We start from the raw sequence: 13,369 nt of genomic DNA, 5'->3' as shown, positions 1-13,369 counted from the left end.
TGTTTTTTTTTTTTTTTTTTAATTTGAGAAGGTATATAGTTTGAAGGGAAATTATCCTCTCCCGTAACATTATCACTGGATGAGAGATCTTAGCCCTTCACCAAATTTTATTAATATAATACATTTGCATTATAAAATTAAGGTTTAAAAGAATTAATAATGATATTTAACACTTGAGAGGATCTCTTCCTATAATTTGAATAATGAAATGCACTTGATAAGATTCTCCATGACATAAATTAAGATAATTGGATATTTAAAAGAAAACGTGTTTCTTTACTTAACAACAACAGACAGTTTGTAGCCCCTCGGTTCCAAAATAATAGTTTTACACAGATTAAGAAAAGTAATAAATATAAAAAAGGAATGATAATTTTACAAAAATAATCTGAAATCATCATTAATTTCTTTATAGTTTTTATTGTTTATAATTAATATTATAAGGAATATAAATAAATAAAATATAATTAATATTACATTAAAAATTTAAAATGATAATTATTATAGATAAAAAAAAGTTTTACACGACAATTATAATAAGATAGAAGAAATAATCAATAATAATCCAACCTTTTGGACTCGGGCTTGGCTTCTTAGCAGCCCATGATGCTGGAATACACACTAGCTTAATTAATGATCAATGTGAATCCCGTAATATTAAGCACGTGAAAAATTAATGGCTAGTCTTTTGAATGATTGACTGATACTATTTCTATTTCCTTTGGAAATAGATTAATTACAATAGTAATAGTTAATAAAGATAACTAAACGGATTCGTGAGGTTAGCAATTTTTTCCTTCTAATTTCTTAAGTCTTGACTATGATTTGACTTCGAAATTCTTGTAATTAAAACCCATCATTTTTTGTTACCAATGTTTCTCCAATGGTCACACTGCATTCAGGGAAATTTCTCCCAACATTAGCTTTTTCCCCTAAGTAAAATGAAGGACGAAAAATTAAGCAATTTATTCATATGTCTTGCTTATCTGTTGCCAAGCTTAAACTCTCCACATTTATTGCAGGATTTCCCCTTACAGAAAACATGTTACTGCCTAGTGTGTTGGTGGTCGTGATATTACTCGCAAAAGGAAGGAAAGAAGCGAATGAAGCGTATTGGTTCTGTTGATGCACCATAAGAAGCATTTAACGAACTATTGAAGATTTCTTAGTAGACACGTTTGAAGATATTTGTGTATATTACACAATGGTAATGAGTTCTTGTTTCCCTTTTTCTTTTCCAATAATATTAAGAATTGCAAATAGACTAAAGTTTGTCCAGCTATAGATTGATCTGAGGTCAAACTTATTATTTGACTCTAAAACATACCTGTTGAAGTAATAAAGAAGACAAAAAAGCTATTAAATAACCTAAATTAAAGGTGGAGCTTTTAGTCTTATTTCCCCAAAAGGAAGATTTAATTCTTGTCCTCCTTTGGGGTTGTGTATTAAATTTATACATCTATTTGGATGAAAGCTGCATGTGTGATTCGTTATCATGGGCATCTAACTTTAACTTTTAAGGCATAGCTGCCTGTAAATCCAACTTTGGCTTTGTTGGTGTGATTTATTGTTTGTTTGCTTGAATATTTTTCTTTGCACTTCCTATACATCGAGCTTAAAATTCAAGTCAAACTGTGTTGCTAGATGTTTTGATTTGATACCATCCTTTATGCTTAGTATTTTTATTGCGAAAACTATGCAGGGTGTCAATCATGTGAAGGTGTGTACTTGCACCTCCTTATTTTTTAAAATTCACTAAATTTATAAATAAAATCTTATATTTTTATATTTTTTTTCATCTATATTTATATAATTAAACTCACTAATTTTTTATAATTTATACTCAGTGACTTAGGATTTTGGATCCGCTACTAAACAGTGTTGTATCTTGTTCAGTCCCATGATATATTGTTGTGGAGTAAAAGTGTTTTTGCCCATTGTCCTGTTTCTTTTATGTACGTTATGTAACCTAGTTAAGTCCAAGGGATGATTCTCTTCATGTGGCATTACGACATTCATTTTAGGTGGAGGAAATGATGACACATATGTAGCTATATCAAGAGTTTTTATGATTTACACATAGATAGTAACAAGCATTAGAATTTGGTTTAAGTGAGCTCGAACAAAATTCGATGGGTAGGTTAAGCAACATATTAGTATGATCCGTACACTTATATGTTAATATATTTTTATAACCAATTAAATAATTAAATAATTTTCTTAAGAAATTAACTTATTTTTAACATTTTACATGTATATATAAACATGTGCAATGCATATGACACTTGCTAGTTTTTACAATATCTTTTACATGTACTTTTAGACAATGTAAAATAAATTATAGACAATAAATCAAAAAATAGATTAGAAGTAAATGAGAGTTAGATTAAAAAAATAAAAATAATAAAGATTGAGAATCTTATTTATTATTGAATACACCACACAATTCGATTATACTGACTAATCTATAGAAGATAAGTCATAATAACACATTTTTTAAAAACATTCATTCTAACACACACTCTTTTATTGATTGAATTTTATTAAAAATCACAAAATTACAATAGAGAAACCACAAAATTAGAGAAATTGACATTTAATATGATGTAGAAGCTATAATTTTTTTATAATTTTTAATAAATTAATTTCAACGGATAAAGTGAGTATGTGTTCAAAAGAATATTTTTCAAAAGATATATCACTCTCCCCACATTGTAAGGTACACGTTAAAATTTTAAAAGAAAAAACATACTATTTCATAATAAAAAAAATTAACATAACTCTCTAAAAGGTGTTCGGATGCTCGGGCAAAAATGTCCATCGTTAAATTTATATCCAATAAATTATAATAGGTGAATTTTTTTTAATAATTAGACTTAAATATGTTTTTTTAAATTATTATCTAAAATTCACTTTTGGTCATCTACGTATCTAAAATATTTTTATATTTTAATCTAATATTTATCATTAATCTCATTCTGTTAAGTGATGACGTAGTAGACAAAATGTCATGTCATTAACACCTAATCACTAACACATTAGTGTCACATTATTCTTCCTCCTCTCCTTCCTCACCCTCTTCTCCCTACGCCTACCTCCCCCACATCTTCTCCCTCTTTTCCATTATTACGATTTTCCTTGGTGTATATGTCTTTCGTCCAAATCGCTCACTATTTTATTGCTCCTTTGCGGTCCCTGAAATGTAAACAGGTTAGAGTTTCGACAAATTTCAAGGTTTGGAATGCTGACAATTTTGAGCTGGTTGGTTTGACCAAACATTGCGACTAGGTTTGGGTTAGAGACAATTGTTGTTCCCAAAATGGACCCGTGAGTATTTTTTTAGGGCTAAAGGTAAGGGAGTGAAGGTTGTTAGATTTATTGCTAAAAGACAAGTCTCTAGTTTTTAGACTGCAATCTTATAATTCTGAAGTGAAATCTGTGTTTATTTTTTAGTTTTGGGTTATGAATTTTTTGGTATTATTAATTGCTCACCCAATTCTAGGACATGAGTTGCAGTTGGATAAAATTCTTTTTGTAGCAGTAACCAAACCCTCATTTGCAATTGTTATGAGCAAATCATGAGTGTGCATGCTGGTCATGGATTTTTCGGTGAGGCTTAGATGACTGGCTAGTGGTTACCGCAATAATTCAAGTATGTGATGGAGTCTCTGGTGGTGAGGAGAATGGAGAAGATGAATAGGGTGAGGTGATTGGGGCCAAGGGTGGATTGGGGGCTGAATTATGAAGGAATAGGTGGAGGAGGAGGGGAGGCCGATGACAGGGACACTGTTGGCAACATGGGGGAGGTTGGCGCGGGGGGGGGGGGGGGTGGGGGGGGAGAAGAGGGTGAGGGAGAAAAAATTGAAAATGGAAGTCATATTTTTTTAATTGGATTTAAAAAAACAAATAATAAATAATGACATGATTTTAATTTGATTATATGTTAAGTAATTATGTTTAATGGCGTGTCACTCAGTGTGTCATGTCATCACTTAACAAAATGAGACTGATGATAGGTATTATGTTAAGTTATAAAAAAATAGATACATAATTGATCAAAATTAAATTTTAGATAATAATTTAAAAATAACTTATTTTTTAAATATGAAAATATATTTAAATCTAATAATTATATAAAAGCCTAAGGTACATATTATCCTACTAAAGCATGACCGCCGATCCAAAAGCACGTGAGAGAGTATGTTAATGAATGAAAACGCACAAGAACAGAAATGATGGTTTGGCATGTAACGTAGTCATATATAGTTTAATCTGACTCTACCTGGAAGCCAATGGTCACATGCACTCAATCACACACGTTAGGTTTAGAGGCAATGAATAAATGATACTTGCCATAAATAGTGTGGGCATGAAAAATATGAGAAAAAAGTTTAAATATATATTTATTTTTCTTTTAATTTTAGGTTATATATTAAAGTCTGCTTTTGTCCCTCAAAATATTTTTAGGAAAACGTAAAGTAGGTGGGCCCTTTATACTTTGAAGGCTCTTAGTCTTAGATGAAACGCATCTTAATTAGAGATTTTATTAAAAGAAAATGACCCATAACATATTCACGTGATTTTCTTCTATTCCGATGTTTGATTGATTTTTCAGTCAATGGCGGCCGAATTGGGCATCTAACTCGAACGACATAATTATAACTTTTTTTCTTCGAAATATTCTTTTTTAGTTAAAAATATCACTTTAAGTGATAGTTGTTGAAGCATAAAATTGGACAAAGAATTTATTTCACTCTTCACGAGATGAGATACCATATTTCACAAAATTATCTAAAAAATTAGTTAAAAACTAGAAACTTAATTGATAATTAAAAGTTAAAAATTAGTAGTTGAAAAATTACTTTATTAAATTATTAATATTTGGTAAAATTAGTTATTAAAATTATAATTTATTTAAAAATTGTAACTAAGAAATCGTATAAATATATTGAAGATAAAAATAAAAAAAATATAAAAAGTTAGAAATTATAAATTTTTCAAGTAGTGTTTAAAAAATACTAACAACTATTAAAAAATTTGTTTATCGAATAATTAAATAATTTTTTTAATTAATAAAGAAAAAGTTAGAAACTAATTAAAATATGTCGCGGATTGTAATCGTAATGTGAATCTTATGCTAAAAGCCTTACAAGTTACAAACTATTCTCTCCGTTTCAAAATACAGACGTTTAAGGATTTTTGTAAGCATTAAAGAGTGTAATTAATTTATTGAATTTTAAAGAAACATTAAGTAACTTTATAATATGTTGTTTATCTCTTTCATTAATAACTCATTTACTTTTCCTATGTACTATTTACACTAAGTATTTATTAAGGGTAGCATTAGAAAACAATGTAGCATTGATTTTATAAAATAACATATTTTATAATAAATTTTTTTCTTTCAGAACATTATATATTCTAGAATGTAGGGAGTATATTATTTTTGAAAATAATGATAGTTATACATAAATTTTATACAAAAAATTATATAATTTTAAGAGAAATAAAAAAGGAAAGAAATAAGTATTGGGAAAGGGATAATATAATAAAAAAATAGAAAATAAATTATAAAAATATATATAAATATATTATTACCTTTTTTAATATATTAAATTAACATGTGCGATTCTACCTGACTATAATTTGTAAGATAAAACTAAATAATTAAAATTAATTAAAAAGTACTACTATAATAAAAATAAAGTCCTGTCTATAACTTTGAAATCCTTTTAATAAAGTTTTATCTAATTAGGATTACTTTTAGCTTAAAAACTAATTCTAATAATTAAACTCACCTAGTCAAAAATAAAAAGATGAGAGTAAAATGTTTTTAAAAAAGAAAAATAACTACATAAAATTAAGAATAAACAAAACACAAGTAGGCATGCATACTATTAAAATTATAGATCATTTTTTCAAAATAATTATATAAAAGGTATAAATTAATTCGAATTAGAACTTAATTTGTAAAGGCCGGAAGATATACATAATCATATGGGTCATTGGAAGAAATTAATTTGTTTTGAGATTTAAAAAAATCATTGAAATATGAAATATATATTTTTAAATAAAACCTTTTCTTCAAACGTACAATATAAATGAAGAGTGTGTTTGATTGTATTCTTGTTCTTAAAAATTATTTCATAAAAAAATGTTAAAAATTGTTTTTTAGGTAATAGAAATGGGAGAAAAAGATAAGAATACAAGATAGTACAATGAAAAACATAAATAACAATTTATTTATTTATTTGGTTTTTTAATTTTAAAAAGCTGAAAAAGAATCACAAAAGATGTCTTTCATACTTGTAATAAATTAATCAACAGCACACCACCAAAAGTCACAGTACATATATTGAACTTAGCCATCATTCCCTGACATGAAGCAAAATCTGGTTTGGTCATCCATAGATACCTCTGAAAACCAAATTAGACTCTTGCACCGCAATAATGGCAATAAAATACTAGCATAATTTATTTGTGAGTCTCAAAACCTTAGCACACAATATATATACACTGCATAGCCTTGGGGTCTTCAAAATCATCAATTCAATGGCTTCCCTCATGAGCACCATCCTCATGCAAAGGTCTTCTTCTACTTCACTTGCTGCTGGGAGGTTGTTCTCCACAACAACAGCAACCATTATTGATTCCCCTTCACTTGCTCAGAGAATCAGAGATTTGCCTAAGGACCTCCCTGGAACCAACATCAAGAAACATGTTTCTCAGGTAGTTGTTTTGTTTGTTACTCTCCATCTCTCTCTCTCTAGTTTTCATTGCATACTTATGAGTTATGAGTAATGAGACAACATGTGGAACTGGTTTGGTGATTTTGGTCTCTCACTCAGTCACTGTACTTGCTTTCCAGTGGTTGTGTGTTTCTGTTCACTCATATCATGCCACGTTTACAATAGATTCTCCATGTCTTATCCAATTTATTCGCTTCATCAGCCGCCAAAAGTGAAAAGAATTTTGGAATCTGATTTTTTTAAGGTTTTTTCTTCTTTTTTTGTCAGTGGGGTTGGTTTGAAAAGCTGTCTGGAATTCTTGGTATAGATCTTATTCTTGGGATAATTTCAGCTGCGAAATTGTGATTTTTGTCATGAAACTCAGTTGTTCTGTTTTGAATTTTGTTGAAATCGTTTTATTATTCTATTCTGCTGTATGATACTGATAGAATGAATCATAGACAAGTAGAAAAGAAAATGTTAAAGAGAAAACTACATTAAAGTTTCCCTAATTTTTTTTCTGAATTGTACAACATGCCCCCCTTATTTTGAGTTGAATAGATAGGGAAGAGACGGATAGAAAAAAGAAAAGGAAGAGAGAAAAAAAAAAACTGACAAGTAATATGATGAAAAATGAAGAAAGTGTTAAGAAGAAAAATGGGGTGGAAAAGGGAATGAAAGGGAAAGTTAACCTACAAATATAAGGTGGCCTTTGTTTTGAGCCTTTTCTGTTTTCTAATTTTTTGTTTCAGTTTACTAGGTTTTCAAAACTTGAAGAAGAAACCATTTTGTAGAATAACAGACATTTATAATTTATTTTGTTTTCTTTTCTTTTTTACCATTTTCTTTATTGGAGAATATATTCCGGTGCTACTTATTCAATTCTTATCTGAAGTTGAACAATTCATTTTTCAGCTCATTGGGAGGACTCCACTTGTTTATCTTAACAAAGTCACTGAAGGATGTGGAGCTTATGTTGCTGTCAAGCAAGAGATGATGCAACCTACTGCCAGCATCAAAGACAGGTCAATTCCTCCCTATTTCCATTCCTATATGATTTTCTTTTTGTTCCTACTTTTGAATTTGATTAAGCTTCATACTATTCTTAATGGTAATCAAAATTCAAATTAACACAGAAGAAAATTTCTTTTGATTTTACAGACCAGCATATGCAATGATCACAGATGCTGAGGAAAAGAATCTGATAACTCCTGGAAAGGTTAGCTGATTTGATATATTGCAGCTATTTTGCTCAGTTATTCACATGTAGATGCTCATAATTACTTTATTTGATGTTGCAGACAACTCTGATTGAGCCCACGTCAGGCAATATGGGTATCAGCATGGCATTTATGGCCGCCATGAAGGGATACAAGATGGTTTTGACCATGCCCTCTTACACAAGCTTGGAAAGAAGGGTGACCATGAGAGTGTTTGGAGCTGAATTAATCCTCACTGATCCAGCCAAAGGAATGGGAGGAACAGTAAAGAAGGCTTATGAACTTTTGGAAAACACACCAAATGCCCACATGCTGCAACAATTTTCAAACCCTGCCAATACTCAGGTTACCTGAACCTAAATTACTATTGCTGTTTCAAATCTTTTACTAAGAAATAAAAATCTGCAGAACTATGTTTGTACTATTCTTTTGTGATGCTTGATTGTACTTAAGTTTAGTACTAGATATAGTTCTGAAATCCTTGGCTTTTACAATGGTGCATTTATTTATATATTGACTTCAAATGAGAATGCAGGTGCATTTTGAAACAACAGGTCCTGAGATATGGGAGGATACAAATGGACAAGTTGACATATTTGTTATGGGAATAGGTAGTGGAGGCACAGTCTCTGGGGTTGGACAATATCTTAAATCCAAAAATCCTAATGTTAAGGTGATGCTATATCACAATTCAAAGTACAAACTGAACAAATGTTCTGTTAGATACACTTGTTAAAACCCTTGAACTGCTTTTGATTATATTAGATATATGGAGTGGAGCCAAGTGAAAGCAATGTGCTGAATGGTGGTAAACCTGGTAAGGATAATTTTTTATCTTTGATTTTTTATATGATAATTTTGTACATAGTTTCTTCTTGAATATTATGTTTTCAGTCTTCCAAGCAGCCTAAGGTAAAATTAAAAGGATGAGCATACCAGTCTCTAAAATGTTTACTTTTCATATTCATTTCTGGCATTGGTGAAGTGATAAAATAATATAAATGTAAAAGGGGCTTAAATTATGGATCTAAAATAACCAAAATAATCACTATGGTCTAGAATATTTGGAGGCCCTTTCTTCTCTTTACAGATTGCAAACTCTGATGTTGTCATTTTATATATAGGTCCTCATCATATAACTGGCAATGGAGTTGGATTCAAACCAGACATATTGGACATGGATGTTATGGAAAAAGTTCTTGAAGTACGGAATATTAATTCTTCTAAATAGACATTTATCATGAAAAATTTGCATTTTTCTGTTTCTCCTAACTGTCTGTGGAAACTTATTTGGTAGGTTAGCAGTGAAGATGCAGTTAACATGGCTAGGGTGTTGGCATTGAAGGAAGGACTCATGGTAATCTTCAAAAGACAATGTTGTAAACTTAAACAATGAATGCATGAGAAATTTCAAGCTTCATTAATTTAACCATGATTTTCACCCTAGGATTCACATATGATTCATTAGTAACTGACAAAGACTGTTCATAAATTGGTAATCAAATTCTGAATTTACAATTATTTTTCTTTCTAATTTTTCCAGGTAGGGATATCATCTGGAGCTAACACAGTTGCAGCTCTCAGATTGGCTCAGCTGCCTGAGAACAAAGGCAAACTTATTGTGGTAAGAACAGTTTTCTTTAAAAACAACATCAAGCTAAATGCTTAGCCTAATGTGTCATCAGCCTCTATCTAAATTCACAAGAGACAGCAACACTATATCATTTGCACATTTTTCTTAATCATCTTATAATTCTGTAAATAAAATGCTTGGGACTATAATTTTAGCATCAAACTTTTCTGTCTTTGTTGCTGATGTTGTGATAACCATTGATGACTTGAATCTCAGACTGTTCATCCAAGTTTCGGCGAACGATACCTGTCATCTGTCCTGTTCCAAGAGCTTCGTCAAGAAGCTGAAAACATGCAGCCAGTAGCAGTTGATTAATTCCATACATAAGTTTGTTGTGGTTACATGGAGCAACCTAGTTTTTACAATCCTGTTGTAGCAAAAATTGTTAACATCATCTTACAACTCGGCCATAGCAGAAATTGTCAACAAAAGCTGTGTTAATTGAAAAAAGGTTTTAATACTGTTTACAATAATCTTAATATTTTGTAGTGTTCTTTTTTTTTCTTTTTTAATTGGAAAAAGTATAAAGCAATTGAAGTGTTTTTTTAAAAATTAAATAACAATCATTCTAGGAGTCAAATCCTACTATGTGTATGATCTGTGTTCAAATTCTTCTTAAAACAAGACCAATCCAAGTTGTTGGCATTGCCAAATTTCTATCTTTGCAAAAAAGTATAATTAGGTGTTAAGGCCACTTTGGTCTTAATTAATGCAGAGAACAATTAATAAATCATATCAAAGTATAATAGTTAGTATTTAGCTCAAATTACCCATGATGCGTAGGGTACTTTCCTTTGTCTAATATTGGATGTTAAAAGTGTGAAGGCTGCAAGACTTGGTCACTACACTTTGAGATGATGTGTGGGGTTTTAAATTAAAAAACAAAATAAACAATAATTTTTTTACCCTTTTATGTGTTAATGTTTCATGGCGCGAGACCAACTCTCTTCCTTCAATATAAAACTAAATTTTGACTCATGTAACAAGGATGTTTAAAAACTTTTATTTGAATTTTATATTGAATAAATGTAATTTGTTATGTTTTTCTCTTCATAATTTCATAAAAAAAATATTCATCCTTATTTGTTATATTTTTTTATACTTTTTATGTTCGTAAAAATAAAACATTTAATAAATTATTTACATTAGGAAAGAGATAACCATAAAAAAGATGTATTCAAATGAAAATTATTATAATAAAAAAAATATAATTTTACCATGATAATTTAAATATTAATGTGATTTTAGGTAAATTATCTATCTTGTGAATTAAGTGAAAATTTCTAGTTGCTTTAATAAAAAAAATATTCATAGCTATGTGTTATATTTTACATATTTTTTATTCATATCAATACCTAAATTTAAGTGAAAATAATGATGATGATGATGATGATTTTAATTAAATATATATTAACTATGAAAAATAAATTTTATTTTAATCGGACAAAGAATCTATAGCAAAAAAGTTTATCCATGTGAATTCAATGTAAAATTTCCTACATTGTTTTATAAAAAATATTCATCCCTATGTGTTATATTTTATATGTTAAGTCTAATTCTCTCTTCATACTTTCATGAAAAATATGCATCCGTTTCCTTTTTTTTAATTTTTTTCGTACTTGTTATGTTTGTGAAATAAAACATTCAATATATTATTTAAGTTGGAATAAAGTAGCCATAAAAACTACATTTAAATGAAAATTATTATAATAAAAAATATGATTTCATCATAATATAATTTAGATATTAATATGTGTTTTAGGTAAGTCATTCATCCCCATTAATTAATTGATTTTTCTTACTTGCTTTTACATATAAAAAACACATGCCTTTGTATTATATTTTATATATCATTTTTATTTTAGTAAGTTAGAATATACATATCAATTTTAATTTTGATTGGACAATTTATTTAGTGAAAACGATTATCCCAGTAAACCCTCCTATTTGTTTTTTGTTTTCTTTTTGTTTTTTTGTAAAAAAAACGGTCATAATCGTATGTTATATTCTATATATCTAATATGATAAGTTAAGTCTAAATATTTTATCTTACTTTCATGAAAAATATTTAACTACATTTTTTAATATTTTTTTTTACTTTATAAGTTCATAAAATATAATATTTAATATATTATTTGATTAAAAAAAAAGAGACAAACATAAAAATTACATTTAAATTATGATAATAAAAAAATAAAATATCAACATAATAATTTAGATATTAGTGTGATTTAAGGTGAATTGTTCATCCTTGTGTATTAAGGGAAAATTTTGTACTTATTTTTATAAAAAAAGGGTCAAATATTTTTTTGGTCTACGATAATTGCCTGATTTTTTTCTGTTCCTAATTATTTAAATTTCATTGTTTGTCTCTCATAAATTTAAAATCTTGTTTTTATCCCTAAATTTATTTAGCTAACACTTTAAATAATGAAATAAAATGATTTAGATAGGGCATTATGGACAACAACAAATTTTAAATTTATTATGGACCAAAAATAAAACATAAGCATTTTTCAGAGACCAATAATATATTTGAGCATAAAAAATTATTCTTTCTTATGTTTTATGTTTTATATATAATTTTTTATTTTAATATATTGACATATACATATTAATATTAATGTATAAAAGAAAATTAAATTTATTCCAATTAAAAGGAAATATCAAATAATTTATTTAAGTTAGAAGATGATACATAAAAAATAAAAAATTATTTGCTTAAAAAATAATTGTAGATACAAATTTTACAGGGACAAAATAATATTAATTTTGTTGATTTTATTTTATTTTTTATGTAATTAAATATATGTAATCATGTAAGAGGAATCTTAATTTTGATTGGAAAAAAAATTATATTAAAATGTTTCATCTCGGTGAATAATTCTTATTGTTAATTGTAAATTTTACTTATCCTATATGAGAAATATTAAATTTGGTTGGGTCAAGTTACACCCCATTTGACTAATTGCATTGTACTTTATGTATAAAAGATTAACTTCATTAAATTGTAGGGTAAATAATTATTTTTGTCCCTCAATGTGTAATTCGCTGACAAATATATCTTATCGTTAACTTCCGTCCGTCACCATTAATAAAGTCACATACGTGACACAGAAGGACAAATTTATCACTAAAATGATTGTCAATGTGGATTGCCAATATAGGGACATATTTGTCATAATATTTTTTTTGATTTTTCGTCTTTCGACTTTGCTGACAAATGCGTCCCTAAAAAATGAAAAAAAAAATTTAGTCCCTGAAAGTATAAAAAGTATAACAAATATATCCGGACGTTAATAATAAATTGTAACTTATTATTAATATTATTATGTGTTTGTAATTTACGGTTATTCGTTTAGTATTTATGTAATATATTTTTAATTATCTTTTAATATATATATATATATATATATATATATATATATATATTATTTTGATTTCCTCGTCAAACCTTAATTTTTACTGTTAAAAAAATTTTCTTATATTTTATAATTTTATCAAATTTCTACTAAATTTTTCACTTTTAATCTTTAAAATTATTCTATATCCCAATTCCAACTTAAGTACTCTAATATTTAGATTGAAATTAATGTGTTTTAAGTGTTTCGAGTAGAAAAAACACAACGAGCCGCATGACCAAATTTATTTATTTATTTATTTTTAAAAAAATAATATAATCAACTATTTTTTAAAAAAAAAGTCTCAGAAAATTTAAACTAGATAGAACTAAAGTGAAATTATAAGTCTTTTTCCTTAATCAATAATATATATATATATATATATAT

At 27.8% G+C, this 13,369-nt stretch overlaps 1 protein-coding gene across 1 annotated transcript; it reads left to right on the top strand.

Annotated features, from left to right (window-relative positions):
* Window positions 1–6,374: 6,374 nt before the first annotated feature.
* Window positions 6,375–10,093, top strand: LOC114397550 (bifunctional L-3-cyanoalanine synthase/cysteine synthase 1, mitochondrial-like). Its single transcript, XM_028359635.1, has 10 exons — window positions 6,375–6,729; window positions 7,644–7,753; window positions 7,890–7,947; window positions 8,030–8,293; window positions 8,484–8,621; window positions 8,714–8,765; window positions 9,073–9,152; window positions 9,246–9,305; window positions 9,492–9,572; window positions 9,798–10,093. Exons 1-10 carry the CDS (start codon window positions 6,553–6,555, stop codon window positions 9,894–9,896), a joined length of 1,119 nt encoding a protein of 372 aa, XP_028215436.1. The 5' UTR covers window positions 6,375–6,552; the 3' UTR covers window positions 9,897–10,093.
* The last annotated feature ends 3,276 nt before the right edge of the window (window positions 10,094–13,369 follow it).

The sequence above is a fragment of the Glycine soja genome, chromosome 18 (genome assembly GCF_004193775.1).
Source record: "Glycine soja cultivar W05 chromosome 18, ASM419377v2, whole genome shotgun sequence".
Taxonomy (NCBI): domain Eukaryota; kingdom Viridiplantae; phylum Streptophyta; class Magnoliopsida; order Fabales; family Fabaceae; genus Glycine; species Glycine soja.
The sequence above is the reverse complement of the archived record's forward strand: the minus strand, read 5'-3'. Positions and strand labels throughout refer to the sequence as shown.

Bases quoted from the DNA above. Each gene is read 5' to 3' on its own strand.
- LOC114397550 (XM_028359635.1), top strand. From the start codon at position 6,553: ATGGCTTCCCTCATGAGCACCATCCTCATGCAAAGGTCTTCTTCTACT. The intron at 7,948-8,029 runs GTTAGCTGATTT...TTGATGTTGCAG, and splicing joins ATCTGATAACTCCTGGAAAG to ACAACTCTGATTGAGCCCAC. The intron at 8,766-9,072 runs GTAAGGATAATT...TTTTATATATAG, and splicing joins GCTGAATGGTGGTAAACCTG to GTCCTCATCATATAACTGGC.